This window comes from Python bivittatus, unplaced genomic scaffold (genome assembly GCF_059951505.1).
Source record: "Python bivittatus isolate LINGU-HERP-01145 unplaced genomic scaffold, Pbiv_v1 ctg000670_np1212, whole genome shotgun sequence".
NCBI lineage: Eukaryota > Metazoa > Chordata > Lepidosauria > Squamata > Pythonidae > Python > Python bivittatus.
In genome coordinates, this window is record NW_028277094.1 from 10,949,394 (window position 1) to 10,973,332 (window position 23,939).

Below are 23,939 nucleotides of genomic sequence, written 5' to 3' on the forward strand. Positions count from 1 at the left end.
ACGGAAGACCTGAGAAACTTCTCCTAATCTACTATGCTCTTACCTTTCCAAATGGACCATCCTTAAATTTACACAGAATATCATCTATTATTAAATTAGATTCTCACCTAAACTGAACAGAGGTTTCTGATGCTGTTTTCTGGAAAAAAATTAATCTCCTGAGAATTCATGATTCTGAAAATTTTAGCATCAGTGCTGCTCTCTTACATTAAGATGGACTCAAAACGAGGTGATTTTCATCATTCTTTTAATAAAATGGTAAAAATAAGGTTTCACATTAAGAGAGAATGCCTAGAGACTCTAACAGTGCATCGGTGCGCTCAATATACTACACACAGCTTACACTGTCTGTCCATCCACCCAAAATAACTAAAAGGCGGTAGCATCAGGAAAAAAAAACCCCAAAGTTTGCCAAGTATAAATACAGGCAGCCCCCAGTTTAAGAACAAGTTCCATTACCAAGGTCTGTCCTTAAGTCGAATTTGTATGTAAGCCAGAACAGTATTATTGTATAATACTGTATAAGTAATATTGTGTAATTAACTCGAATCATTGTGTATTTAACTTGAATTCTGCTACAATAGGCTCCGTTCTTAACTATGGGTCTGTAACCCGAGTATTCTTAACCTGGGGGCTACCTGTAGCAGCAAAACTCTCTCACGCAAGGCTGACCCAGTGTTCACCATGTGCTGGGAATAAGGTTTGTGCTTAGCACACTTCTATTTAGAACTATTAAAAAAAATAACCTCACTTCATCTGGAGGTGGGCATGCAAATTCAAAACTACAATTAAATAAAGTGTCACTGGGTACAGAAAAAAGTGCCTCCAACAGCAACCCTCTGGGTAGGTGAAGGAGACCCAGAGGTAGCTGGAGAAAGGAACAGAGTAGCACAGGCTGGACAAGCATTTGACGGCAAGGAGAACACGAGTTTGCCTCTTTAATTCAACTTGCAGCTTGTTTGTAGAGAAAATAAATCACCTTGAGCTTGGAAGAGCTGCGTGTTTCTGAAAGGGAGGTACTCAGCAAGACAGCTAATCAGCACAGCCAGTACAGGATAGGTACCCACTGTTTGAGCCAGTAAAAGATCATTTCTTTCACATCTTCAGCTAGACAGTATCAATCATCGATGGATGAAACAGACACACGCCAGCCTGCTGGAATTGTGTAGTTTTATTTAAAACAAAGGAAGTGTTGGTTTTTCCCCCACCCCGCAGAACTCTGCACTAAACACTTAATGGTTGTACTTTTGTATCAGGTGACGACCAACCGCAAAGGAGATCCAAATTCAGTTTTAAAAGTCACTTTTTACCGGAGAGACCTCTTCTGTGACAGAATAATCAGTTAACCATGTAAAAACAAACGTTTAGAGAATTCTCCACTGGGGGAGCAGTGTTGAACATAATGCATATGCTTTTGTTATTAAATCAGTTTTGCTCTCTTTCAAGAAAACCAACAAAAATCTCTGAAGGGGCATTGGGAAAAAGCAAGTCAAGTTTTTCAGAAGTGTTCACATTACTGACATCCATTCCATTTAAAACCTGCCTTTTGGTGCCAAGATAGAAGCTCTGGATATCTTAACTATTTTAAGATGAAATGCTTTGTCTTTTGTACATGGTTAATGCGTGTGTATCCGGCAACTCAAGAAACATGTTCAAAAGCAAGATGAGGATTCTTCAGTCTACTTTCACGACGCTGTAAATCTTACTAACAAACCAGAAGCAAGCAAAGAACCCAATCGTTCCTGCAAAACAAGAATAAATCTTTTAGAAAGAGAGACATTAAGAGAGTCACATCTTCAACCATATTCCACCAACGTGGAGAACATAGACAACTAGCTTGCTTCTGGATTCTTTTTCAAAAATTGACAGTGAATGCTTAAGAGAAAGCTTCATTCTTAGCCTGAATGCACAAGATAATGTAAACACATACAGTTGGATCTAAACCAGTGTTTTTTCAAACCTGGCCACTTTAAGGTGAGTGGACTTCAACTCCCAGAATTCCCCACCCAGCCTAACCAACTGGCTAACATTTCCAATAAAAAAATTAAAAACCATTCAATTAATATTGGAAATATTTTGCCAAAGGAAGGAGGGCAGTTCAAAATGGAAATAATTCCAGCCTCTCTTGGCTCAAGCTCCTTTACCCTCCTGCCATCTCCATCATCAATCACTGCATTGTCACCAAAAGCCAGAAAGGATCAGTTGTGGTTTCCACAATACACTCAGGCATAAACATATTTTCTCCGCAGCAAAGATTTTAGACACTGGTGGGAACTGAGTCAGGAAGCATCTACAGAGCCTGTCTGAGTAATTATAAAATTATAAAAAAATCTACTTCAGGCTGAGAACAACCTGCAGTTTTAAAAGGTTGGCATCATGCTCAAAGATCAAAATCCTGTTGTAGAATTACCACAAACCAAGCTATGCTTCAATCAAATGTTTGAAGCAATATGGCATGTAGTGAAAGGCAACTGTTTATATGACTCTCTGTAATTCTGGCTGGTACAATTTCTCAAAGGCAAGGCAATGGAATGGATGAATTACTGGCTTCCCCAGATGTTTTCTATTTAAGGAACAGTAGAAAACTGCAGCTTGGTTAAGCACCTAATTCTTCCTCTGCATCTGGGGAAAATGATTATTCCGTAGAACATTAATCAGAGGAAGATGTGCCCCAAGGCATTACACGGTGATCTCACAAGTTATCCTGGTGATGTAAATAGCAGTGCCATCTAGGGATTGGTCTGAACAAAGAGAAATCCTCCTTTCTAAGGAGCATATTTACAGAAGCCACTTCTAATTGCAGCCAGTCTGGAAAGACATAAGCACATTTGATAGCAGATTTAAAGCAATTTAAAAATGTTTTCAAAGCGGGTTTTGTTTCCTTGGGTGTATTCAAAGAAAGCAGTACAAGTCTTGGTTAAATATTATACTTGAACCAGACAGAGCAAACTCTGTCTTGTTATTAATGAGTCTCTGTATGCTGTAATGCAGGAGATTTTCCAATATGGGTTGCTTCAGTATTTCAGAAAGGACTCACCTGTGAAAAGGAAGAAAATCAAGACCATGATCATAGTATATCCAAAGTATAGGATGGTGCTAGCAATGCCAGTGATCTGGAGTTTTGAGAAGAAATAATGAATGGCGTAGATGAAGAGATAAACAGCTGTAAAGCTGCTTGTCAGGAATGATCTCCACCACCAGTGATAATCCTAGGAACACAACGAGAGAAGCTGAAGAGCAAATATGTACAAGACAGAAAAACCCCTTACGTTAGGGCCAGCGGTGGGGGAATACTGTTGTTTTTAATTAGAATTCCAAAATCTACCAACTGGAGCCTGATGCAAAATGAGGGCTCAGAAGGTGAAGCCAATTATTTAGAGCCTCCTGCACCAACTTGAGGTCCTTCAGATACATCCGGAGAACAACTCCCAGAACGTCTGCAAAATTTGTCCCCAGAAAACCTAACTGACTTTGCTGCCTCCCTTACAGGTCTCCATATATCTGTGGAATGAATTTTGCATCTATGGGTCACGGGGTCAGCACTATGTAATTCGCCCAACCTCTGATCAATTCATCCTTCTGCTTTCCAAATTAATCATGGCACACTCCCCAAACCCTTGCATTCTCTTTTTCCTTCTGTGAAAAAGGACCTGGACAGAAGCAGCGGCGCTCAACCCTTTTTAATTCCCTCTCTAAGCTGTTAAGCCTGGTTCTTTGGGGCTACGTTGGCTCCGCACTTTAATGGGGTTGTTTAGTTGGGCGTAAAAACCTCAAAACCCATCATAGGAAATGCAAGTAGGGGGCAAGCCCCCTTTTTATGTTCCATCTGGTTGGCAGATGCCTTTTTAACGATGGTACGCCAAGAAGGCCACTTGGGCACTAAAAACTGCCACAGGCTCTCAGGTTGGCAAGAGCAAATAGAAAAATATTTCAGTTTTCCTTTCCTTGGCCTTTTGCCACCATGGGTAAGTATTTTCCTTTATTGCCAGTCTTCAACACTTGCGGATCCCCAAGATGCTTATTATGTGGAAGGGACTCCTGCCTTTGCAGACCACGTGTCACCAGCTTTTCCTTCCATGGAACAAGCCTCTCCCAGCCGGCAGCCATGACGCCTACGAATCCTCCTATGCAACTTCGGGCAGAAGGAGCAGAAGCCTCCAAAATTACCCGATACTACGGGTCTGATCTAACAATACACTCATCTGGGTCCCAAACCAATTCGCCTGCTTACCTCGGCACACAGGTGAAAGTAACAAAGCAGGACGGTGGCCTCTGAACAGGTGATCAGGAGGATGATAAAGACTAAGAACAAGAAGCCAAACATGTAGTACATTTGGTGAGACCTGAGATGGGGGGGAAAAAAGGCACCTGGGTCAGCCTATATCCTAATCCGTCCCCCTTCTCAAGTATGCAGATTCAATCCACAAAGGAGGCCTAGCAGGGATTGTGAATAGTAGAATGACAGAAAGAAGAGTTTTGCTCTCCAAATGGGGAGCAGCCCGTAAATCACCAGATTAGTGTGTGATTTTGTGAATCCATCCTCTCTGGTCTTCACCTTCTTAACTGGGCTGATTCTCTATCACAGGCCACTTATCGGCCCTAAGAACTTTCCCATCTGCCCTCTGCTTCTGAATGAGTCACTGTTCTGTGCTTGGACTACCAGAGGGAGGACGTTATGTCCCCAGAACCCTAGAGGTGAAAAAGGCCACTGAAGCCACAGAGTTCCTCATCCTGACAGAGGACGGCCCAACCTTTGCTTGACCACATCCAGTGAAAGGAAGCCGGCCGCCTCTCTGCTTTTGGTAGTAGTGTTTTTTTCTGCTAGCAGCAGCATAAATAAATAACCTCTTAAAGTTTGGTATTGAGAGGAACAAAATCAGCTACAACTGAAGCACGTGGAAACAGGCTCACTGCTTTAAGAACGAGCGTGAAATTGCAAAGGAGAAACGACCAAACCTTGCACGATTTCCAGCAAAATCCAGGCAAAGAATCAGCACGTCCTCTGCTACGGAGAAGTGTTTTTGACTTACACAGGAGCACTTCATGCAGAAGCTGAGAACTCACCACACTGCTGGTGGACAGGAATGACCATCATATCTGAGCACTAGTCACGCTGGCTGGGGAATGGCAGACTTAAGTGCACGGAAAGGGGAACTACTCACCAAATGCTGTTCAGGATAAAAAAGAGCTGGATAAAGATGCATCCAAATGGCAGGATGCCTCCCATGACGATCCCCGGCAGAGGCTTGGTGAAAAAGGACTGTTCTGGGATCTGGCGAGGAATCTGGTTCGTACGCACTGGGTGCTCAATGGGCTAAGAAAATTAATTCGTGCAGATAATTAGACCAGGCTTTCCCAAGCTGACACCCTCTGAATGTACTGCAATGATAATATGCTGTGTGTGTGTGTGTGTGTGTGCGCACGCGTGTGTGTGTGTGTACACACATGCATACGGGTTGCGAATGGAAGTCTGGCCCATTCCAACAGTGCCATGTTAAGAAACTCTAGAAAACTCTACATAAGTAAACAGAAAAGCCACCCTGTGGGGAAATGGGGAAAAAAAAATTGCCCCCGAAAAAGTAAAAATCGCTGATCTGTTGTTAAGAATTCCAAATAAACTGTTCCAGCCCAGCACAGAAAGAGCTATTCCAAACGTAGAAGAAAAATGTTCCTTGCGTAAAATCTCCCCATACCCACATGAAATCCAAGCCCCTGATTTTTAAGAGCCGTTTGCAAGACCTTTTGATAACCCACCAGAATTCAGAGTCTGATTTCTTTTACTGCCACATTTCTCTTCTGTAGTGCTGCCTTTCCAATCTGAGGCCATGGTGGCACTCGAAACCTGGAGGGCCCCAGGTTGGAGATAAGAGGGTGTAGCACAATCACTCCACCCCAACACATGGTTGTGTTATGTGGCCAGGACCGTGCACAGAACAGCCCCAACACCATCCCTCCCGAATGTTCCTTGGACTCAAATCCGTGGCTATTCTGAATTCAGAAAAAGGACAAATTTTCTCACAGAAAGCAGTGGGTTTTTTAAAGAGTGAAATAGCATGGTTTTATTTCTCACTTACCTTCTCCTTGAATCCAAAATATGCACCAATAAAGGTCAGTGGGACAGATATTCCGAACCACATGGCCAAGATCGCAACCAGCGTTCCAAAAGGAATAGCAGCCGAGGATCCCTTCACCCAGAGGATAAGGTTCATAATGAAGAAGTCGGCAAAGACGATTCTGGGGGAGCAGAAGAAGGCACCCACGTAGGGCCAGGGTTAACCCAGGGTCCCCAGTATGTTGGGGTTCAACTCAGGGGCATCTTGGTAAAATCTGGAGAATTCTCAGGCACAGACGAAACGGTCTAAGTATCTACTGTGGTGAACACCATACCCTACTCCATCTGCATACGTCCGCTCTGCACGTAGGCTGCACAGAATGGCTTATACTGTCCAAAAATAATGTTTCACTGGGCTGTAAATAGTCAACCTTTTATTTATTTGACTTATATCTCACCTTTCTGCTTTGGTGAGCGCTCTTGCCAGCTACCATGAGATTACAACCATGAGAAGCTACTATCCAATCCATCTGGGTCTGTGCACCTCTATGTCAGATAGCACCGTTTTCCATGCTACATTATGAACATGCTATTAGCTACGAGAATAAGTCTGGAAGGAAATAAATACTGCCCAGATCTCATTGTTCCCTTCACTATTTGTGGAACCCTCCCACTACCCCAATTCTATTTTCTAAAAAATGATGGCTTCAGCAGGCCCACAAATGCTACATTCCATCTCTAAAGCCACCTTTTTAAAACTCAGTTTCTTCTTCCCACTGAATGTCATGCCTCACAGTCCATTGTGAGAGAGGCCGCTTTTCCTTATTCTCAAAAAGCAGCACATGTGCAGTTCTTCCCTGTCCAGCAGATCTGCAGCTTCGCAGCCACTAACCTCGCCTGGAAGCTGAAAGCATCACCTTCCAGCGAGCAGACGGGGCGTCAGCTGCACACCGAGGCAGTGCCAGGAAGGGCCAATGAAAGCTTAGTAGCCTGGGACTCATTACACAACTATTTTTACAGCCCAATTGATGGCTTGCTCAGAAGCAGGCTCCTTCCCCAGCAAAACTGAGCTGAAAAGCAAAGAGGCAGCCAATTCAATTAAGCCTGAGAGAGGCATCTTCTTTCAGCTGAAAAGGATGGGAAGGGTCAACTGGCACACCAATGTCCCACAAAGCCGCACACCCCATAAACCGATTATCCTTGTGGATGACGGCACTTTAGGCTGTTAAAGCTCTGCTTTATTCCTCTGAAGGAGGGAAAGAGAGAGGAATCTTGCCCGTCCACAGATTCTCAAAATCAATCCACAGAGTATGAAATGGCCTCAGGCTGTTTGGGGCATTATGCAAATCTCTTGAACTGGCACGGCATAATTGAAACATCTGTTCTTATTTTGCGGTCCCTCTTCACACAAACATGCACATCATCTAGGCAATCGTTCTATTTTTATGAAACGGAATTTATATCTTAGAATGTAAGTTATCAGTGTGGCATTTTGCCACTCAGTTGGCATCAGGAAGTAGATCTCTAGCTGGGGCGTCTGGTATCAGCATGAAACTGATGGCTATTTGCATTCTCTTCCTTCCTGCCCCCTCTGATTGTCTAATTCTAATCTACTCAGGCATACTCTCTGCTGAGACTTTTTTCCTGAATTCTGAATCAAAACAGCAAGAATCTCCTCCTTAAGAATTACCTTCAAAAAGTAGACTTGATCAGGTATTTTATGTTTTGGGAATGAGATTCACTGAGCCTGTATAGTCTTAACTTCCTTAAAAGCTACAACTGAATGGCTGGATTCACATACTGCAAGAAAACATTGTATGGTTTGCTCAGTTTTTGCTTCACATCATAACTATCCTGGATATAACACTGTAAATCAATGAGGATTTTTGCAAATGATCGTTTGTATTCCCTGTAAAATAAGTACCACTTTCATACAGAGCAAACCAAGAGGGAGACATGTTAGATTTCTACAAAGTTAAATGTATTTTTAAAAGAATGAGAAAAAGAAACAGTAGATGCACAGACAATAATTCATCTTGCATTCAACAATGCTGAAGTCAAGAGGGCTTATTGCAATCAACTGAATTTGATAAATGTCAATTAACTGTGATAAATAACATAAGCCTTTTTGCACATTAACCAATTTTCAAGGACAAAAATATGGACAACAAAGTTCTATTTATCAAAAAATGGAATGTGGTTACTAACCCAGGGCAGAAGAGAGCTGTCAGCAACACATTTGTCTTCCATTTTTCACCTCTAAATGCTAAGAAATAAAAGAAGTAACACCAATTACTACATTCATCCTTTATAATCACTGGAAAATTAAAACCAATTTTGATTAGTTTAATGCCAACGAGGTTTTTAAATCTTGTTGCCACCTCTCTGTGCCACCTCACTGGCAGCTTTTTAAACCTCTTGGATTTTAAAAGCAACGTGAATAAGGAGAACACAATTATTGCAAAGACAACTATTTTGCAGATCTCTGTGGAGCGATTCCAGCCTCCTTCCTCATTAACCCTGTGAAAGACCACCACAGTTGCCATCCTGCAAAGGTGGCAGAGAGAAGTCCAAGGAAGGGTTTGGAACAACTCCATCTCACACAGTTCTCTACCTCTTCTATGGCTGTTGCCATTCCTGCCATAACACACACCGTACTCACTTTTGTACATTCGAGCAGACACGTAGCCCGCTGGGGTCCCCAGTAAAACCCAAAGCACCACTGCGCAGGTCATCAAAGCCCCTCGGTTGGCTGGTGAAAGGAACCCAAGGCAGGCAAGGACTGGAATGAAGACAAACAAGCAGGTGTCGAAGGGGAAATGAGATTGCACGTCATTCAGGCATCCTTTTTCTTAACAAAGCAAAGGACAGGACTCAGATGCTAGGTCTCTTTCCTGTTCAAGTCATCTGCACTGATTGGCAAACATTCTTCAGCGTTTCAAGAAGACTTTCCCAGCCTGTCTCAGAAAGGCCAAGGATGGAACTGGGGCCTGTAGCACGCAACGCCTGGGCCATTCCGCCAAGCCCAACTCCTCCCATATAAGCCTCAGAGCATCTTGGTCTGATGCCTGAAAAAGTGGGGGCCTTTGGCAGCAACCTCCCCTTGTCAAGTTCTCAGCCAGTCTTGTTTGTTTAGCATAAATGTGGACCGAAAGCCTGCACTTCCTCCTGCTAGGAAACCATTTCCCATTCCAGCTGAAATGGCAAGAAGGGCACTGGCTTTGTGAGAAGGAAATGCTGAGGCAGCAGCAAATCCAGGGAGAAAGACGAGGCTGGCCTCAGAAACACACCCGCGCCAAGCTGAGTAGTGATGGTTCGGCCACTGTAATCTCATCTCCGTCTCCCTCCCAAAGCAAAACAACCCTGACGTTAATAATACTCTTACTAGTTTATCATGACGCTGTAACACCCCATGTCACAACAGCCTCCATGTTCCCTTTCCTCCCCAGGGGTCAAACTCTAAATCAAAGTAGAAATTGCACTGGCCCTCCCAACGTCGCTGACGTACCACTCCCCCTTTCCTTAACGCTGGCCATTTTGAGCTGGGGCTGCTGGAACCGTGGCCCAGCGGCATGGGGAAGGCCACAGCTTACCCAATGCTGCCTTCTGGGGCCGGGATCAGCAACCATGCCTCGCCTTAGAGTTTGCCTTCCCCCCACTGACCCACAACAATCTTCCCTAACTGGCTCTCCCAGAAGCGGAGAATTTCACTCCAAGATTTTGAGTAAGACTGTCAAACTCTCACAAGATGTACCAACCACCTTTGCCATGATTTATTATTAATATTTGGTTTAATCTAATGGGGGTGGCAGATGCCCAGATGCCCACTGGCACCTTCTGCCAATCCTTGTCTGGGGGGCTGGACCAGTCTTTTTACATCCACTGGGAAACACTCCACATACATTGCTGGTGTTGCCCAAAAACACTGTTTTAGCCAGTCAAGCGGGACTTACACAAAGTAATAAACGTCATGATGAAAATCTGTGTCCCTTGGCCTAAGAAGACAGACAGCAGCATGCCTTTCCTGGGCGGCCTGAACACGTCTCCGTGGACCAGCTTCCACCCAAACTCCTCCTGGGCATCCTCCTGTAATAACATCTTTATTAGATGAGCATCACGCGACAGGGAATTAGCACACGCCAGACGTGAAAGTCACTTTCCCCGCCTGATTATCTTTGGGGGTTGGTTTCTAAAAGGGCCTAATTTCATCGGCCTCGTTACACGCCGATTTTACAACTCCCCGATGGCAAGCTGGAGAGGGGACAGAAGATGCAGATTTATTAAGAATCACTTATATTGGGAACAAGAAACAAACATTAGCAGACTTTAGCGTAAGTGCCACACTGTTCACAGGGATTATACAAAAGGCTGTGTTTAATGTAAGCTGTAGCAGCGACATTTAACACATTTATCTCCCTTTGTCTTTTATTATCAAAATCATTTCAAATCTGAAGATGCACCTGTGTGCCTCAGGTATTTTCCCGCTTTCTCCCCACATTAAAATCAATAGAATAACCTATTAGCTAAATATAAAACCCTATTTGAAGCTGAAATACTAAATACCACCTAGCCCATACAGCTTTCTCTGAACTAACTCTGTCCCTACTAGGGTTTGGCTGTTTAATGCTTTTCTCCCCAGGCAATGCCCCTTGATCTGGATGCAAATTCGATTCTTCTAAACTGTTTTTTGTCCTTGATCCAGATGCAGTTTGATTCTTCCAAATTGCTTTTTCTCCCATCCCCAGTGGAAGCAGGATTTCACCAAAGAATTTTCATGGCAAGCATTTAGTGCTTACCTGAACATAAATGGTGCAGGAAGAAAGAGGCAACGTCTGAACCTTTGTTTCCTACCTACTCAGTCTGCAGATATCCACAAGTTCAACTACTGAGCACCCTTCTTTCAAATGCAATTCAACTGCCCGGTTATCAAGGGACAGTCTGGTAAGAGAGAGGACAGTGGCGTTTTGGAAAACTCTTTCCCTTAGACTTGGCACGTAAGCACCTACATTTTTTCAAATCCCAGGATGCAGCTGTTACTGTTGTGAACTGCCTCCTGCACAAATCTTTACAGTATTTCAATGCCTACCAGCATGCACATTTACGAAACTCAAGCGATCAATCCAGGTGTTTTTCAAGTCAGCTCGCTTTTTTAAGAAAGCAGTGGTAATTGTACAGAGGGCAGATAACAATCACAGACTAAGAACTACTCTGTGCTCAGTCACAGAAAGAGAACTTCTATACAGACTTACTATACAGAAGGAGAACTTCTTTTCGAAGTTGGCACTTGCTGCATATATAAAGAACAGGTAAAGTGCACCCTTTCTCCTTCTGATACAATAGTTTGTTCCCCGTCACTAAAAGGGCTGTTGTGGATTTTAATTTGATTGACTAAGACCTCTTTAATTAGATGACAGTTCTTCCCTAAGGTGACAGTTTTACTTTCCAAAGCCAATGGCCCACCTGTAAACTGATCTCAACAAGGAACAATATCCACCAATTCTAGAAATTCTAATTTTCAAAACAAACAAACAAATAAATAAAGGACATGTTCAGGGGATATTCTACAAGCTGGAAAGGATATTGGTTATCAAATTCAACCTTCTGCTCAGGGATGAAATCTGAACCTATTACTTCGGTAGGATAATGACAACCACACTGGAAGTAAATTTGAAGGATTTTTTTTTTTCTGTAGCAACGGCAAGGAATCGTGCCTGATGTTCCCCAATGTATGAGATTTAGGAGGTTAGTGACGCCGAGGGAGATACAAGGACAGGTAGATAAATTAAACTCCTCACATGGAAAGAGAGAAGAGCAAAAACTCTTCTCTTTTTCCTAGAAATTTGACAGCTATGCTCTTGTCCCATGTCCGCCCTGGCAATGTGGCAATGCTTGGTTGGGGGGAAAGAAATCAAATTATATACTACAGCTGAGCCTTTGATTTCTTTCATATGAAGCAAGGCACTCCTCAATTTAGGGAAGCAGGGTTTCTACAAGCCTACTCATTACCTCCAAATGACAATTGATGGAAACCCGACTTTTTGCAGACTTTCATTTTAATTAGTTAAGTAAATATGGACTATTTGGTTTCAGTTTTAACAGTTCTTCACTAAGACAGCCGCAGGAACTGTTTTCGCAAGCAGACCACCTAGGGCTTCCTAGCAAATAGTCGAGCAAATGAAAAAAAGAAAAAGAGAAAGAAGAGATTCACCAAGCAAAGTGTCAGCTCTTAGAAATACTGTACAGATTTTACACACTGTGTGCGGTGGACCTGGTTTTAGTTTAGCATGCTGTGTGAACCCAACCAGTTGGTCTTTATTGATAGGCAAGCCATGGTTTAGTGTCAAAGCATGGGCCAGATATCTGAAGGACCACACAAACGGCTATAGATAGGTCAAGCATTCTGTCTTCTCTTGGTTCATCAGCTTTACAAGAACCCAACCTTTCCGTTGACAGAGGCTCCAGTACTAGCTGCCAATATCCATCAAGGTTGTCAAGCTTCTAATCTCACACCCGCATGTATTTCTGCAGGTCAATTCCCTTTAACTTTGAGAGCTTAAAAGAGTTTTAGCTTACTCACTGAAGAATCGATTTTGTTGTATCTTGCAATATCTTTATGAAGAGTCCTTAGAAGAATCATGGCCACCATTCCCGATAAGAAAAGGACAATCACAAGGGAATTCATTATGCTGCAGATTAAGGGGGAAAATAGATTTCAAACCAGTTCTAGGTACTGCATACCACTTTGAAGACTACAAGGGAACTAAAGGCTTGTTGACTGACCAGTCACAAAAATATAAGAGAGAATCAAAGAGGACAATAATATTTTTTTTTCATGATGAAAAAAACTATCAGGCCCCTGATTTTCAGGGTGGAATCAGCACACCCTGGGTGAAAGGCATGATGCATCCAATGAATAAAATACAGTATGAATACTTAAATCCATGTCCTTCCATTTTGGGAATAATGCTAATTAACAGCTTATCAGTTTCTCCCATGGATAACATAATGTCAAGTCATGACTTGAAGAAGTCATGGTGTAGACTACAAATAATGACTTGGTTTAAAAAACATGCATTCTGTATGGCTTCCCTTCTCTCCCACCTTTCATAAATGATATCTCACCTAATGGTCTTCAAGAGGCAAGCAGCTTTCCAAACTAGTTAGCTGGTTTGGATATTAATAACAAGCTACCCCATTCCCTAATTATGGTTTTCAAGCCACAGCTCCAAATCCAGTTTAGTGGCCATCTGCAAAACATGGTTTGTCAGATAGACTGCCAAATTTTGATAGTAATGCCAGTTTGTTTTTAATCATCTTTACTCTTATTTGTTTAGAAGACTGCAAAAAAATAAAGAGTGCTGGGATACAAAAGCTAACCAACAGAAAAGAATCATATAATACTAAAAACAATGATGAACAAAATTAAAATTAAACCAAACCAAAGAAAATAAAAAAGATCCTCCCCCAACTTTTAAAGACCCTAACAGAACATAACAAATTGCAATACTAAACAGCTAACATATATGTAGATATCACTGGTTTACAAACAAAATCTTATAATACTGTATTGCCATCAAATACAAAAAAGATAAAAATTACAGGATACCACTATATTATTGTAAGATAACATAAAATCTATACCAAAGAATATATTACTTCATTCTTTGTTTAGATGAAAATATTGCCTTTTCTAGAACAGATAAATTACACATATCCAGAAGTCAATCCTTAATGTCTGGAATAATATCACTTTTTCCAAATTTTCAATATAATTCTTTTTGCTATACCCAGGCCTTTTACATCTGTAATTCCTCGTTGACCATCAGATTCCAGAGTTTGGGGACATAATTCAGCATCACCGTAACATCTTTAATGATTAGGAATTTCCCATGAACCTGCTTATATACGCTGAAATACTACTCTAAAAGAAAATCTGATATCCATCTTTTCCAAAACATTCTTTGGGCAGTCCAACAAACTTGAAATGCAATTTTTTGATGAATCAATTTCAGTCTCAAATCCGTCATTACTATTTTAACGTTTTTAAGGACTTGCATCCCATCTGAATCATTTCATGCATATTTACTTTGCACGGAATAAAGGCAGGCAAGAGGATTTTACTTTTTTTCCATATCTGCTGAATTCTTCCTTAACAGTGAAAGAGATAACATTCTTAAGCAAGTCATGTGACAGCATTTTTTTTTAAAAAAAAGAATGCTGGTCAACTGTAACATTTCAGAAAATCTCGGAAAGAAACAGCAATAAAAGCAAATACATTTTCTTCAAAAGGGACATTCTTGAGTGAAACTGAATACGCAGAGCTGCTCCCGAGAGGAACAACCGTGCTAAGGCTCCACAAAGGAAAACAAGAAAGTTCACTGGCTTGAAAGTTATCTTTTTTTCACTAGAATTCCTCAAATAAATACAAGCGGGTTGAGCTCTTCCCAGTTCCGATCCAAGCCATTTATTTCAGAAGTTAACATTCGTACCTGAACCACTGAATGTTGGTGTGAGGCATGGATTCCAAAATATAATCCCACCTTGAAGCCCATTTAATATCGTTGTTTTCCTGCATGGGGAAGAAATTGGAGCTAAATCATAAAAGTCTCTTCCCAAAGAATAAACCCCATTACAACCTTCATTCTTGTGACTGCAAGACTTCCAGTGTCACGCCGTCTTTGCTTTTGGGACCCAGATGTGACATGGTGCCATTTTCCCACAGCGCATCAGGACAAACAGGATTTGTACGCCTATGGTTGTACGACTGCACAATATTTTGGAGAGGGGATATTTTTCCTTGCTTTTTAGAAACTATATTAAGCTTGTTTTAGGATTTTTTTTTTAGGGTTCTCGGTCTCATAATGTTGAGAAACCATGCTGATGGTTTTTGGCAACTACAGGATTTGAGGGAACAGTCATAAAAATGGATCTGGGGTCCCACACAGCCCTTGGATCTCAAGTTGCTCCTCCTCCAGCAATACCCAGGATGCACACTGACCGTTTCCATAAAAATGATTGCGCAAAAGCTATTTGCATTCAATCAATTATTTGAAACCAGAAACCACCACAACTTAGAGGATACCCATCCAAGTCCTGAACTGCCATGCACTGAAAAACTGGATCCTTCAAACTCACAAAGCCTATGCATATAGAAACCAGTGTGCAAATCATTGACTCAGAGTGATTATCTATTCTCCATAAAAGCAACTAGTCCCAACAGGACTAACACATCTTAAGAGAAGAGTTGTTCAGTTACACAGCCATTGCATTCCACTATTTTAAAAAGGTGGCTCATCCATTAATGATCCCAAGGAATAATCACTGATGTGGCAAGATTACAGATTCAAGTCAAAGGGAAAGTTAATAGAACATGATGCCATTCTGCAATCTAGGCAGAATCAGCTAATGCCTTAAGCTGTTGCAAAAATACCACCAGAATGGGATAGCACATGAAAATCCAGGTATTAAGCTCACTCTGGAAGTGTTTGTGCTCTGGCAGATTCTCCAGAAAGCTATCAGTCAATCAGCCACTCTACATCAATAGCAAGCTTTCACTGAGATTAAAAAAGAGGCAGGTCTACCCCTCTCCCTTGTTAAGATCAGTAAATCTATGAACAATGGAAACATATTGCTTCTGAAAAAGAACATCTTGCGGTTTATCATCAGCTTGTACCAAACCACTTTCTGACTTCTGTTAAAAAAAAACCTTCACATATTATGGGCAGTTCCTTGGAAAATGTGTGGTTTAAAACTTCAAAGAAGTTGCGTAAAGGCAATCAATTATGTGTGAAGGCACTGGAAGAATTGTGTAATACACAGCACATAACCCAACTATGGAAGGCATATTTGGGAAAATATGAATGATCTCTGTAGGGTGTGCCTTTTGGTAATATTGTTTATACTTAGGACAATATCTGTTTTTTAAAAAATATATATTGTAAAGAAGCTTATTGTGAGGTTTAGTATATGCTATCTGTCCACTAAGCATCAAAATCTGAAAATCTGAATCATTGAAGTAGTTGTGATTGTACGTACACAAGTTATACTTACTTCAAATTTCACCGAATATGAATAGATCACATCCAATTTGTTATTAAATTCTGCAGGAATTTCCATAGGGGGACCCTTACAGGATAAATTGTTTATATCTGTATGCTTGTAACTGCAAAGATAAATATATACATATTATATTTATAGAATGATCTAGAGACCTTCCTCCAAATTTGGTGAAAATTTTAAAAACCAGAAGCCTTATTTAAGATCTAGGACCACTTCATATGATACTCATGTAATATACAGAGTCCTTTGGAGTTGGGTGGCTAATGAAATCATCATCATCATCATCATCATCATCATCATCATCATATTGTTAAGTGAAGACACATGCTGGATTCCCAGTTTTAAGAACAATAATGGAAAAATCATGGACCTGCATTTCATACAATATAATATATTTTATTTTAAGTGATCGATATACTGTAGACCAGCCCTGAGAATCTTCTTCTATTACAGAGGAGGCAAATATACAGTTCAAGTGGGCTCAGATAGAATTAGATGTATCTTGCAATATATTTACACAGAATAATCTTAGTGAATGAAGCGCTGGAAAATACTCAAACCATTTTGGTTGGAATAGCTTTGATTAGCCCAGTAACTCAGCCATCAATAACACAAGACTACAACTTCATGAAAGTTTTGGGGTGGAAGTCAAGCTCGACAGCCAGCAATATTAAAACAACAACAACACATCATCTTCCTTTTCCATTATAAAATAAAATTCTACTGAAGAATTTCAGGACCACCAAAAAAAAGAAAAAAGATTGGTGCAGTCTCAACTGTGGGCGTTTCCCCCCCTTTGATTTTCAATCATCTCAGATTATTCTCTTGCAGTATCTTCAGACTCCAGAATATTTTGTTTTGAGGAAAAAAAAATAAGAGTAGTTGATAAAAATGTGAGAACAAAACATCAGCGAGATGTTCTGCTTCTTCACCAAATGAACGAGAGATGGGCGGATCAGCAAAAGGAAAGCAAAGGACTTAACCGTGCCTACTCCGCCCTCTTGTGGAGTGCACAACCACACGCAAAGGATAATTATGCGCTGCCCGACTTGCTTGCAAGGGCAGCTAGATAAATTGACTAAATAAATAAATCAACCAAATCATGATCTCTATATTACCAGTACTTCAGGGGTCACTGGCTAAGGTCAGTAGCACTGATCATTTTCACTTGCCACCTTTAGAGGCTTTCAATCAATCAGCAGAAGAGATGCCCTGCCAGCCATGGTTCACACCTCTGGAGGGTTGCCAGTTGATAGAAACTGGGCCTCGTCACTGCCATGTTTTAAGAAAGTGCTATGAACTTATTTGCTCCTTCTGAATTTCCTTCACCCCACTAAGGCATTCGTGGGTTATTTTTCGATTATTTTAATAGAAAAGATGTTTACTTTCTGGGGTTAGGCTGAGGCCATCATCCTTTTATAAAGTTGATCTGTTGGATTTTGGCTTAGCATGCTCTGAGAACCCAGCCAGTGCGGCTTATTCAATCAATCAAGGGTAGCATGGGAGATAAACTCAGCCAATACAAGTCAGCTTCACATATAAGCCATTCTATGTTTATTAAGAGAGATCCTTCTTGAATTCTCCGTGTGGGGGATAAAATCCAGGACGCCCTTTGAACCACACATTGAATAAGAATAAATAAATAAATAAAAACAATTTGTGCCCACTGCAATCCATCAGACTCTTGGCAGTTCACAACATAGACAACAATGTACAAGATTACCATCTTGTTCTTTCCTTTCTTTTTTTTTCTTTCACTTTGCATTTATATTGTTCCTATTAAATTGTTTTTCTGTTCATTGTAGCATGACCTGTCAAGAGTCATGGGGTTGGATGGCATCAAATCAAACGAAAAACTGACCGTGCTATGAAGCATCCACAGTAAAAATAGAAAAATAAGTCATAGAATTAAACACCAATGCAGAACAACAGAAAGAACCATCAATCATTAACCAGCATCATCTTGGTCATCATAAACCCCACCAAAACCATTTTTTTTCAGAAGGCCAACTAAGTAACGCCCGTTGCTATTCCTTAACAGAGCATGTCTGAGTTTCGGCTTCCCTCACTTCACAACAGCTGAGGAATGCCAGCAGCTTCTCCCAGGATGTCTGAACTTGGCAGTCAAAACCAGCGGAGAATATGGTCCTACAGCTACCAACCCATCCAGGGCTTTGGGATTAAAGCCAGCACTCTGAATTGCGTATGGAAGCCAACGCCCAGCAGGGCAGGGCCCAAAGCACAGTGGCAAAGAGTGCTAGCCACAACCACCCTGCTACATTTTACACCACCAGAAACTTCCAAGTGGCATTCAAAGGTGCTGTTAGCACTCCAATTAATTATGCCAGAGAACCAAATTGAGTTAGGGCAAGTATTTATTGCCTACGAAATGATACCTACTACAATTAGTAAGGGAGCAGTTACCTTCTGGGTTCCAGCCGAGCTGCGACTAGTCGAGCCCCAGGCCAGTTCTCATCTTTTCCACTGTGGTATGTGATTGTAATGTCTACATGATTGAAGAGGTAGAAAGTGTTCTTCTTGTTGAACTCAGACTGAAAGATATTAAGATACCATTAAATACCCCCAAAACTGCACTTTTTTGGGGGGGGGAGATAGCAACAGGCACTTGGCCAATGCTGTTAGCTGTACCAGATCTGTGTTATAAAACAAAGAAATTAACCCAGATACACTGAAAGTTTGCTGATTTACAAACAGTAAGGATTACATAAATTTCCAGTCAGTTTCCCAGACAGAGCACATTCCCAAAGAACAAAGACCCTTAAGTTCATGATTTGGATCAGCCAGAGGTAGACAGGGCAGACTGTTTGGAGTTCACATAAGCTTTCCATGGCTCATTCATGCATACATCTGCATGCATTCACTATGAAAAAACTGAATAAAAATCCATATTCCATTCCATTTTTTGAATATTCCCTCCCTCCCCATGTTATTTGTAAAATATCCTATTTTAAAATCTGCATTTCAGCATATACTTTTTTGGGTAAAGAACTGCATCACAACATTTCTATGAATGTTGAATGGTTCTTTGTTTTCTGAAATGAATTCAACCTCGGGCAGCGTTTCTCAACCTTGGCCGTTTTAAGACGCGTGGACTTTGACTCCCGGAATTCCCCAGCCCACATGGGAGAAATCGAAATACACACAGGGCTGCCAGTTCAGACACTGTGTCCATGATCTAATCCTGCATCTAGACTATCATCGCAATTACCGAATAAACTAGAATTTGCTGGGATTACTTAATACTCTAAGCCAAAACTGAACAAACAACAGTATACCTTAATGTGATGCACAAACCCACAGTCCATGCCATTTCTGATTGCTCTTCAAATAAACTTGGAGAAATATGCTTTTGATTACTTACACTCATTACGCAAAAATCTTTTATCCGGCCATCTGATGCAATAAAACACCCAACTGGAAATCCAGGGTTACAGTATTTGAGGCCATCTTCTACATCGTAACACCAAGTCACAGGCATGTTATCTACAATCCTGAAGAAGAAAAATGTTCAGACCATTCTATATTATAAACAGTATGGGGTTTATATGCTTTTAAAATATACTTCAGAAATTTACACTTATTTACACTAGAGAAGACTAAGAGTGCTTTTCCCATGATTTTTTTCTTTCTATCTTTAGAACATGGCTGGACAACACTTATTCTTCCCTATACAGATCAGTGATTTTAGAGAACATATCCTACTCACCAGTGATGCTGATAATTCAATCGCATTCCCTTCTTCAAAAAATCCAGTTTATTTTTGTCTTCTGGCTTCTGTGGGTCGTAAGATTTCATGCACACTTTCTTGCACTCTTCATCTTTTTTAAATATAAACTGACATAAAAACAAAAGAGATCTAAATGTTTTGATCCATACTATTAAAGCAATTCAGCTGGCATTCATTCAAGATCATGTTTTTGAAATAATCATTTTGTCCAGCCAGAGGTTAAAGACTGCCATTTAATACCTATCTAAAAATTCTCCATGATTTCATTTTCTGTTCGGTGCCCCATCACTTTCTTCCTTTTTCCTTTTCTCTCTCTCTTTCTGACACTCTAAATATATTACATAGAAGGGTATTGGCAGACAACATGCCATCATCTGGGAGACAGACAAACTTCTTGTCCTCATAAAATCAGCCAAAGACTGGAAATAAGACGGGCAAGAAATAAAAGACGGTATCATTTCCCCTCTGCCCCACAAGCATGTCAGGGAAGTCAGTGCTCTATTTCCAGCAGCAGCAGCAGCCAGACATATGCCCCTCGGAAGCTCACACAGCAGGGGCAACAGTGATTCTGCAATAATTATATCTTTTTCTAGTGTACCTCTGGAACTCCTTTTCAGCTGACCAACAGTCAGCTTTATCTGGAAAGAAAATGGGCTGCCTACAATTTCTAAATAGCCCTTTACACCCTGCAAAAGACAAGAGTGCACAGATGCATCCTCCTCATGGCCACCCCGGGTCTGTGCCCCCAGCTGATTTCCATGAAACCTCTGTCAAGCAGGAACAAGCAGGTGACTGAAGAGGAAGAACCTGCCCGGGGTCACAACCCAAAAGAAGCTTCTCAAAAGCATTTGGAAGTCTGTGATTACCTTGTAGGGTGAAGAGGCTATTCTCTCGCCAAATAGAACTTGTCCAAGGTTTTCTGAAGGCCTTTCTTCTGTTTGATCTTTGCAAAAATCAAAACTGTGCAACAACAAAGTTTACTCTTAACATCAGAACAGCTAGGAGTATAACCCTTCATCTCTTTTCTCACTGTAATCCATACACTAGAAAAGCCACCCCCAGCCCAGCACCTTTCTAGATGCGAGGTGTACTTACGCATCATATTCATATGGTAAAACAGATTCAACCGAGTCCAGCCTGTTTACAAACAACTCAATTTTGGGCTAGAAGAAAAGAGACATTGTTTAAATAGTTTGAACTGAACGCAACGCACTGAACTAAGTTTTCTTAAATACAAAGATTAACATAGAAGACTAACTCTAATACTCTCACTCACCAGTTATGACAAAGAGTTTTGAACAGAAGCATCTTACACATTTTATTGATCTGAATTTGGAAACTGACCTTGGCAACAGTAATTTTAAAACCCAGAAGATATATTTTGATCATTTCCAACCACAAGTGGTTAAAAGCTGCTTCTAGGATGCTTTAAAAGTCTTTTTACAAATTTTGCCTAGTTGTAAATACAGTCTCACATACAGGTAAGGCTAAAACATTTATACCACAGCTAGGAAATGTTTAGCTCTACGCTCATACAATTTACTAGCAAAAACCCTCAACCCTAAAACAATACCCATATTCCTAACAACAGAACCTTAGCTAACATTATGTAGCACCCTTCAAAGGTGGTTGTACAGCTAGGCACCTCTCACAGAAACCCTACTGAATTATTTTTCATATTTCTATGTACAGATAACCAAGTCCAAGAGATGGTGGCCTTTTATGGAAGTCACAATAAACCACATTCTACAGAATTTTGACTTAATTGTGAATAGCAGTGGCCCATTGGAAGCAGCTAAGCAAATTCAGTCATGGTTTGTGGCTTCTGGTTCTATCCTGTTTAGAAAAAAGCATAAAACAGGGCACATTTATTTATACTAACCAAACATACGCAGAGTTGCCTAGGTCTGCTTAGCTGCTCCCAGCAGCAGGACAAAGCAATTTGAAAAAACATTGAAATGTAGCCAAGGATACATGTAGGCAGATGCAAGAAACCAGGATGCTGGACACCTTCTAGCCCCTTAGCATGCCACCTCTCATCCAACAAAGAACTAGGAAGCAGGAAATATCCAGAGAGGAAGAAGGAAGAAATATCCTCCTATTCATTCAGCTGAATTGTTCCTGTATGACCATTACATTACGCACTCTTTCTTCCTGAGCTCTACTCATATTCTGAACAAGTAGAAGATGGGTATCACAGAATCCTAATGAGCTCGTCCTGCAAGGTGCAACATACATCGGTGCACCCTGAGTGTGTTTTGTTGTTGTGATTTTGGTTGCTTTCATGGGGTTGGTTTTATGGCGGTACGCTGTTCCGAGTCACATTTGTGCAAGCTGGGCAGCCCTATAAATCCTTCAGATAAATAAATAAGCATTGCAAGGGGATCTCCAGGGTCATTAAGTCCAATACCATCTCAGGGCAAGAACTCAGATTAAGGCACGCCAGACAGATGGATCTTCTGGCAGCCCTTCCCCATTCCTCTAGATGACAGCAAACCACCCTCACCATTAGTCCTTTTTTCCCTACTTTTCGCCCTAAATCCATCTTCCTATGTCTTGCACTCGGGCAGCCAAGAGGATCCCCATGCAATTTAGACCAACCGATGAGAGGAGGAGAGTCCCCCTCGCATTTTGTTTGTTCCAACCCAGCTTCCCTAAGCCTGATGTGATGATCCAGAAAGATGAAATGGGGGGGAGGGGGCGGGTTGCAGGAGAGGAAAAGAAAACCAAGGAGGTCTTCCTGAGAACAGCAGGCAGGACCCTCGGAGGACCATCAATCCATTCGGCTGCAATTAAGGAAGCCTTTCTTTTATCCTCTAATTATCGCCATCCTCCAAGCTCCTCTGACTAGTAAACAGAAGGGGGGGGGGGAATCAGGATCCTATAAATGGCCTCCATCCATTTAAGCAGGATTCAGGTTTCGAAAAGGACTCCCATTTTGCAGGTGAATCCCTCTGATCTGTCACGTGTAATTTGCAAACCGATGGGGGGGGGTCAGAAAACCCTTATGGGGGCAACGACCACCCCGCCCCACACGCCAGCCCAGACTAGTTGGACCTTCTTGAATCCCCCTTTCAAGATATCCCTGGATTGCCGGGTGGGGGCTCGTGTGAACTCAGGAAAACACGTGTCCTCCCTCGAGGAAGCGTGTCGTGCCAACACACACACCCCTCCACACACACCCTCCTCCCCCTCCCCCGCTTCCCCAGCCAGGCGGCCCTTCTCGTGGGACTACAACTCCCAGGCCTCCGGCCGCGCAGAGGATGCTGGGAAGTGTAGTTCCGGCTCCTCAGGAGGGCGCCCCCTTCCCCCCCCCGAGACTCACCGAGCAACCGGCGCGGCCCTCCTGCTCGGCCTCCGCGGGCTCGCAGAAGCTGACGGGCGCCAAGCCGGGCAGGTAGAAGGCGGCGCCGAGGCCTGCCGGGCCTCCCAGCACCAGCAGCAGCAGCAGCAGCAGCGCCAGCGGGACGGACAGGCGGCTCGGCCGCGGCCTCCCCATCGTTGCTCGCTCCCCTCGGCAGCGGCGGGCTCGGTGGGTCGAGGGGCTCCAAGCGCGGCGGCGGCGGAGGCGGCGTCACAATCGCGAGTCAGGAGCGGCGGCGGCGGCGGCGGCCTCGCACTGAGGAAGCGCGGGCAGGCCTGGGTGGAGCGCTCGACTCAGCCTCCCACGTGACCCGGGCGCGGCGGCGCCATCTTGGATCAGGGCAGCCTACGGGGCCGTTCAGGCTCGGCGGGCCGGCTCTCGCGCGGCGCCACGGCCGCCCACGTACGCACCTCGGCGCGGCGGCGCTGGCGGCGCCATTTTGGCTAAGGGCAGCTTTCCCTTTCTGGCTCTCCGCACCAGGGCAGCTGGGTGGGCTAAGCCATCGAGCACCAAACCGCGCCCCGGATCAGGGTGGGGTGAGCCAGCCTCGGTCACCTCCCGGTGCGTCAAGGCATGGATTGCTCAACTATTTGTTTATTGTATTGATTTGGTAAATGTATATAGCCGTCCATCTCACCTACAGGACTCTGAGCAGCGTACAAAGTGAAAAAACTCAAAAAACAGCACCACAAAATAGCTAAAAACAGAACAAAACT

At 42.4% G+C, this 23,939-nt stretch overlaps 1 protein-coding gene across 1 annotated transcript; it reads right to left on the bottom strand.

Moving 5' to 3' along the window:
* Positions 1-1,156: 1,156 nt before the first annotated feature.
* Positions 1,157-23,564, bottom strand: LOC103062787 (transmembrane 9 superfamily member 2-like). The gene is made up of 17 exons (XM_088151491.1): positions 23,185-23,564; positions 20,955-21,022; positions 20,726-20,819; positions 19,839-19,966; positions 19,494-19,623; positions 18,536-18,663; positions 16,103-16,214; positions 14,542-14,621; positions 12,630-12,738; positions 10,006-10,138; positions 8,715-8,834; positions 8,261-8,318; positions 6,075-6,234; positions 5,163-5,314; positions 4,232-4,343; positions 3,038-3,209; positions 1,157-1,742 (listed from the first exon to the last, which is right to left on the bottom strand). Exons 1-17 carry the CDS (start codon positions 23,356-23,358, stop codon positions 1,675-1,677), a joined length of 1,998 nt encoding a protein of 665 aa, XP_088007617.1. The 5' UTR covers positions 23,359-23,564; the 3' UTR covers positions 1,157-1,674.
* Positions 23,565-23,939: the final 375 nt, after the last annotated feature.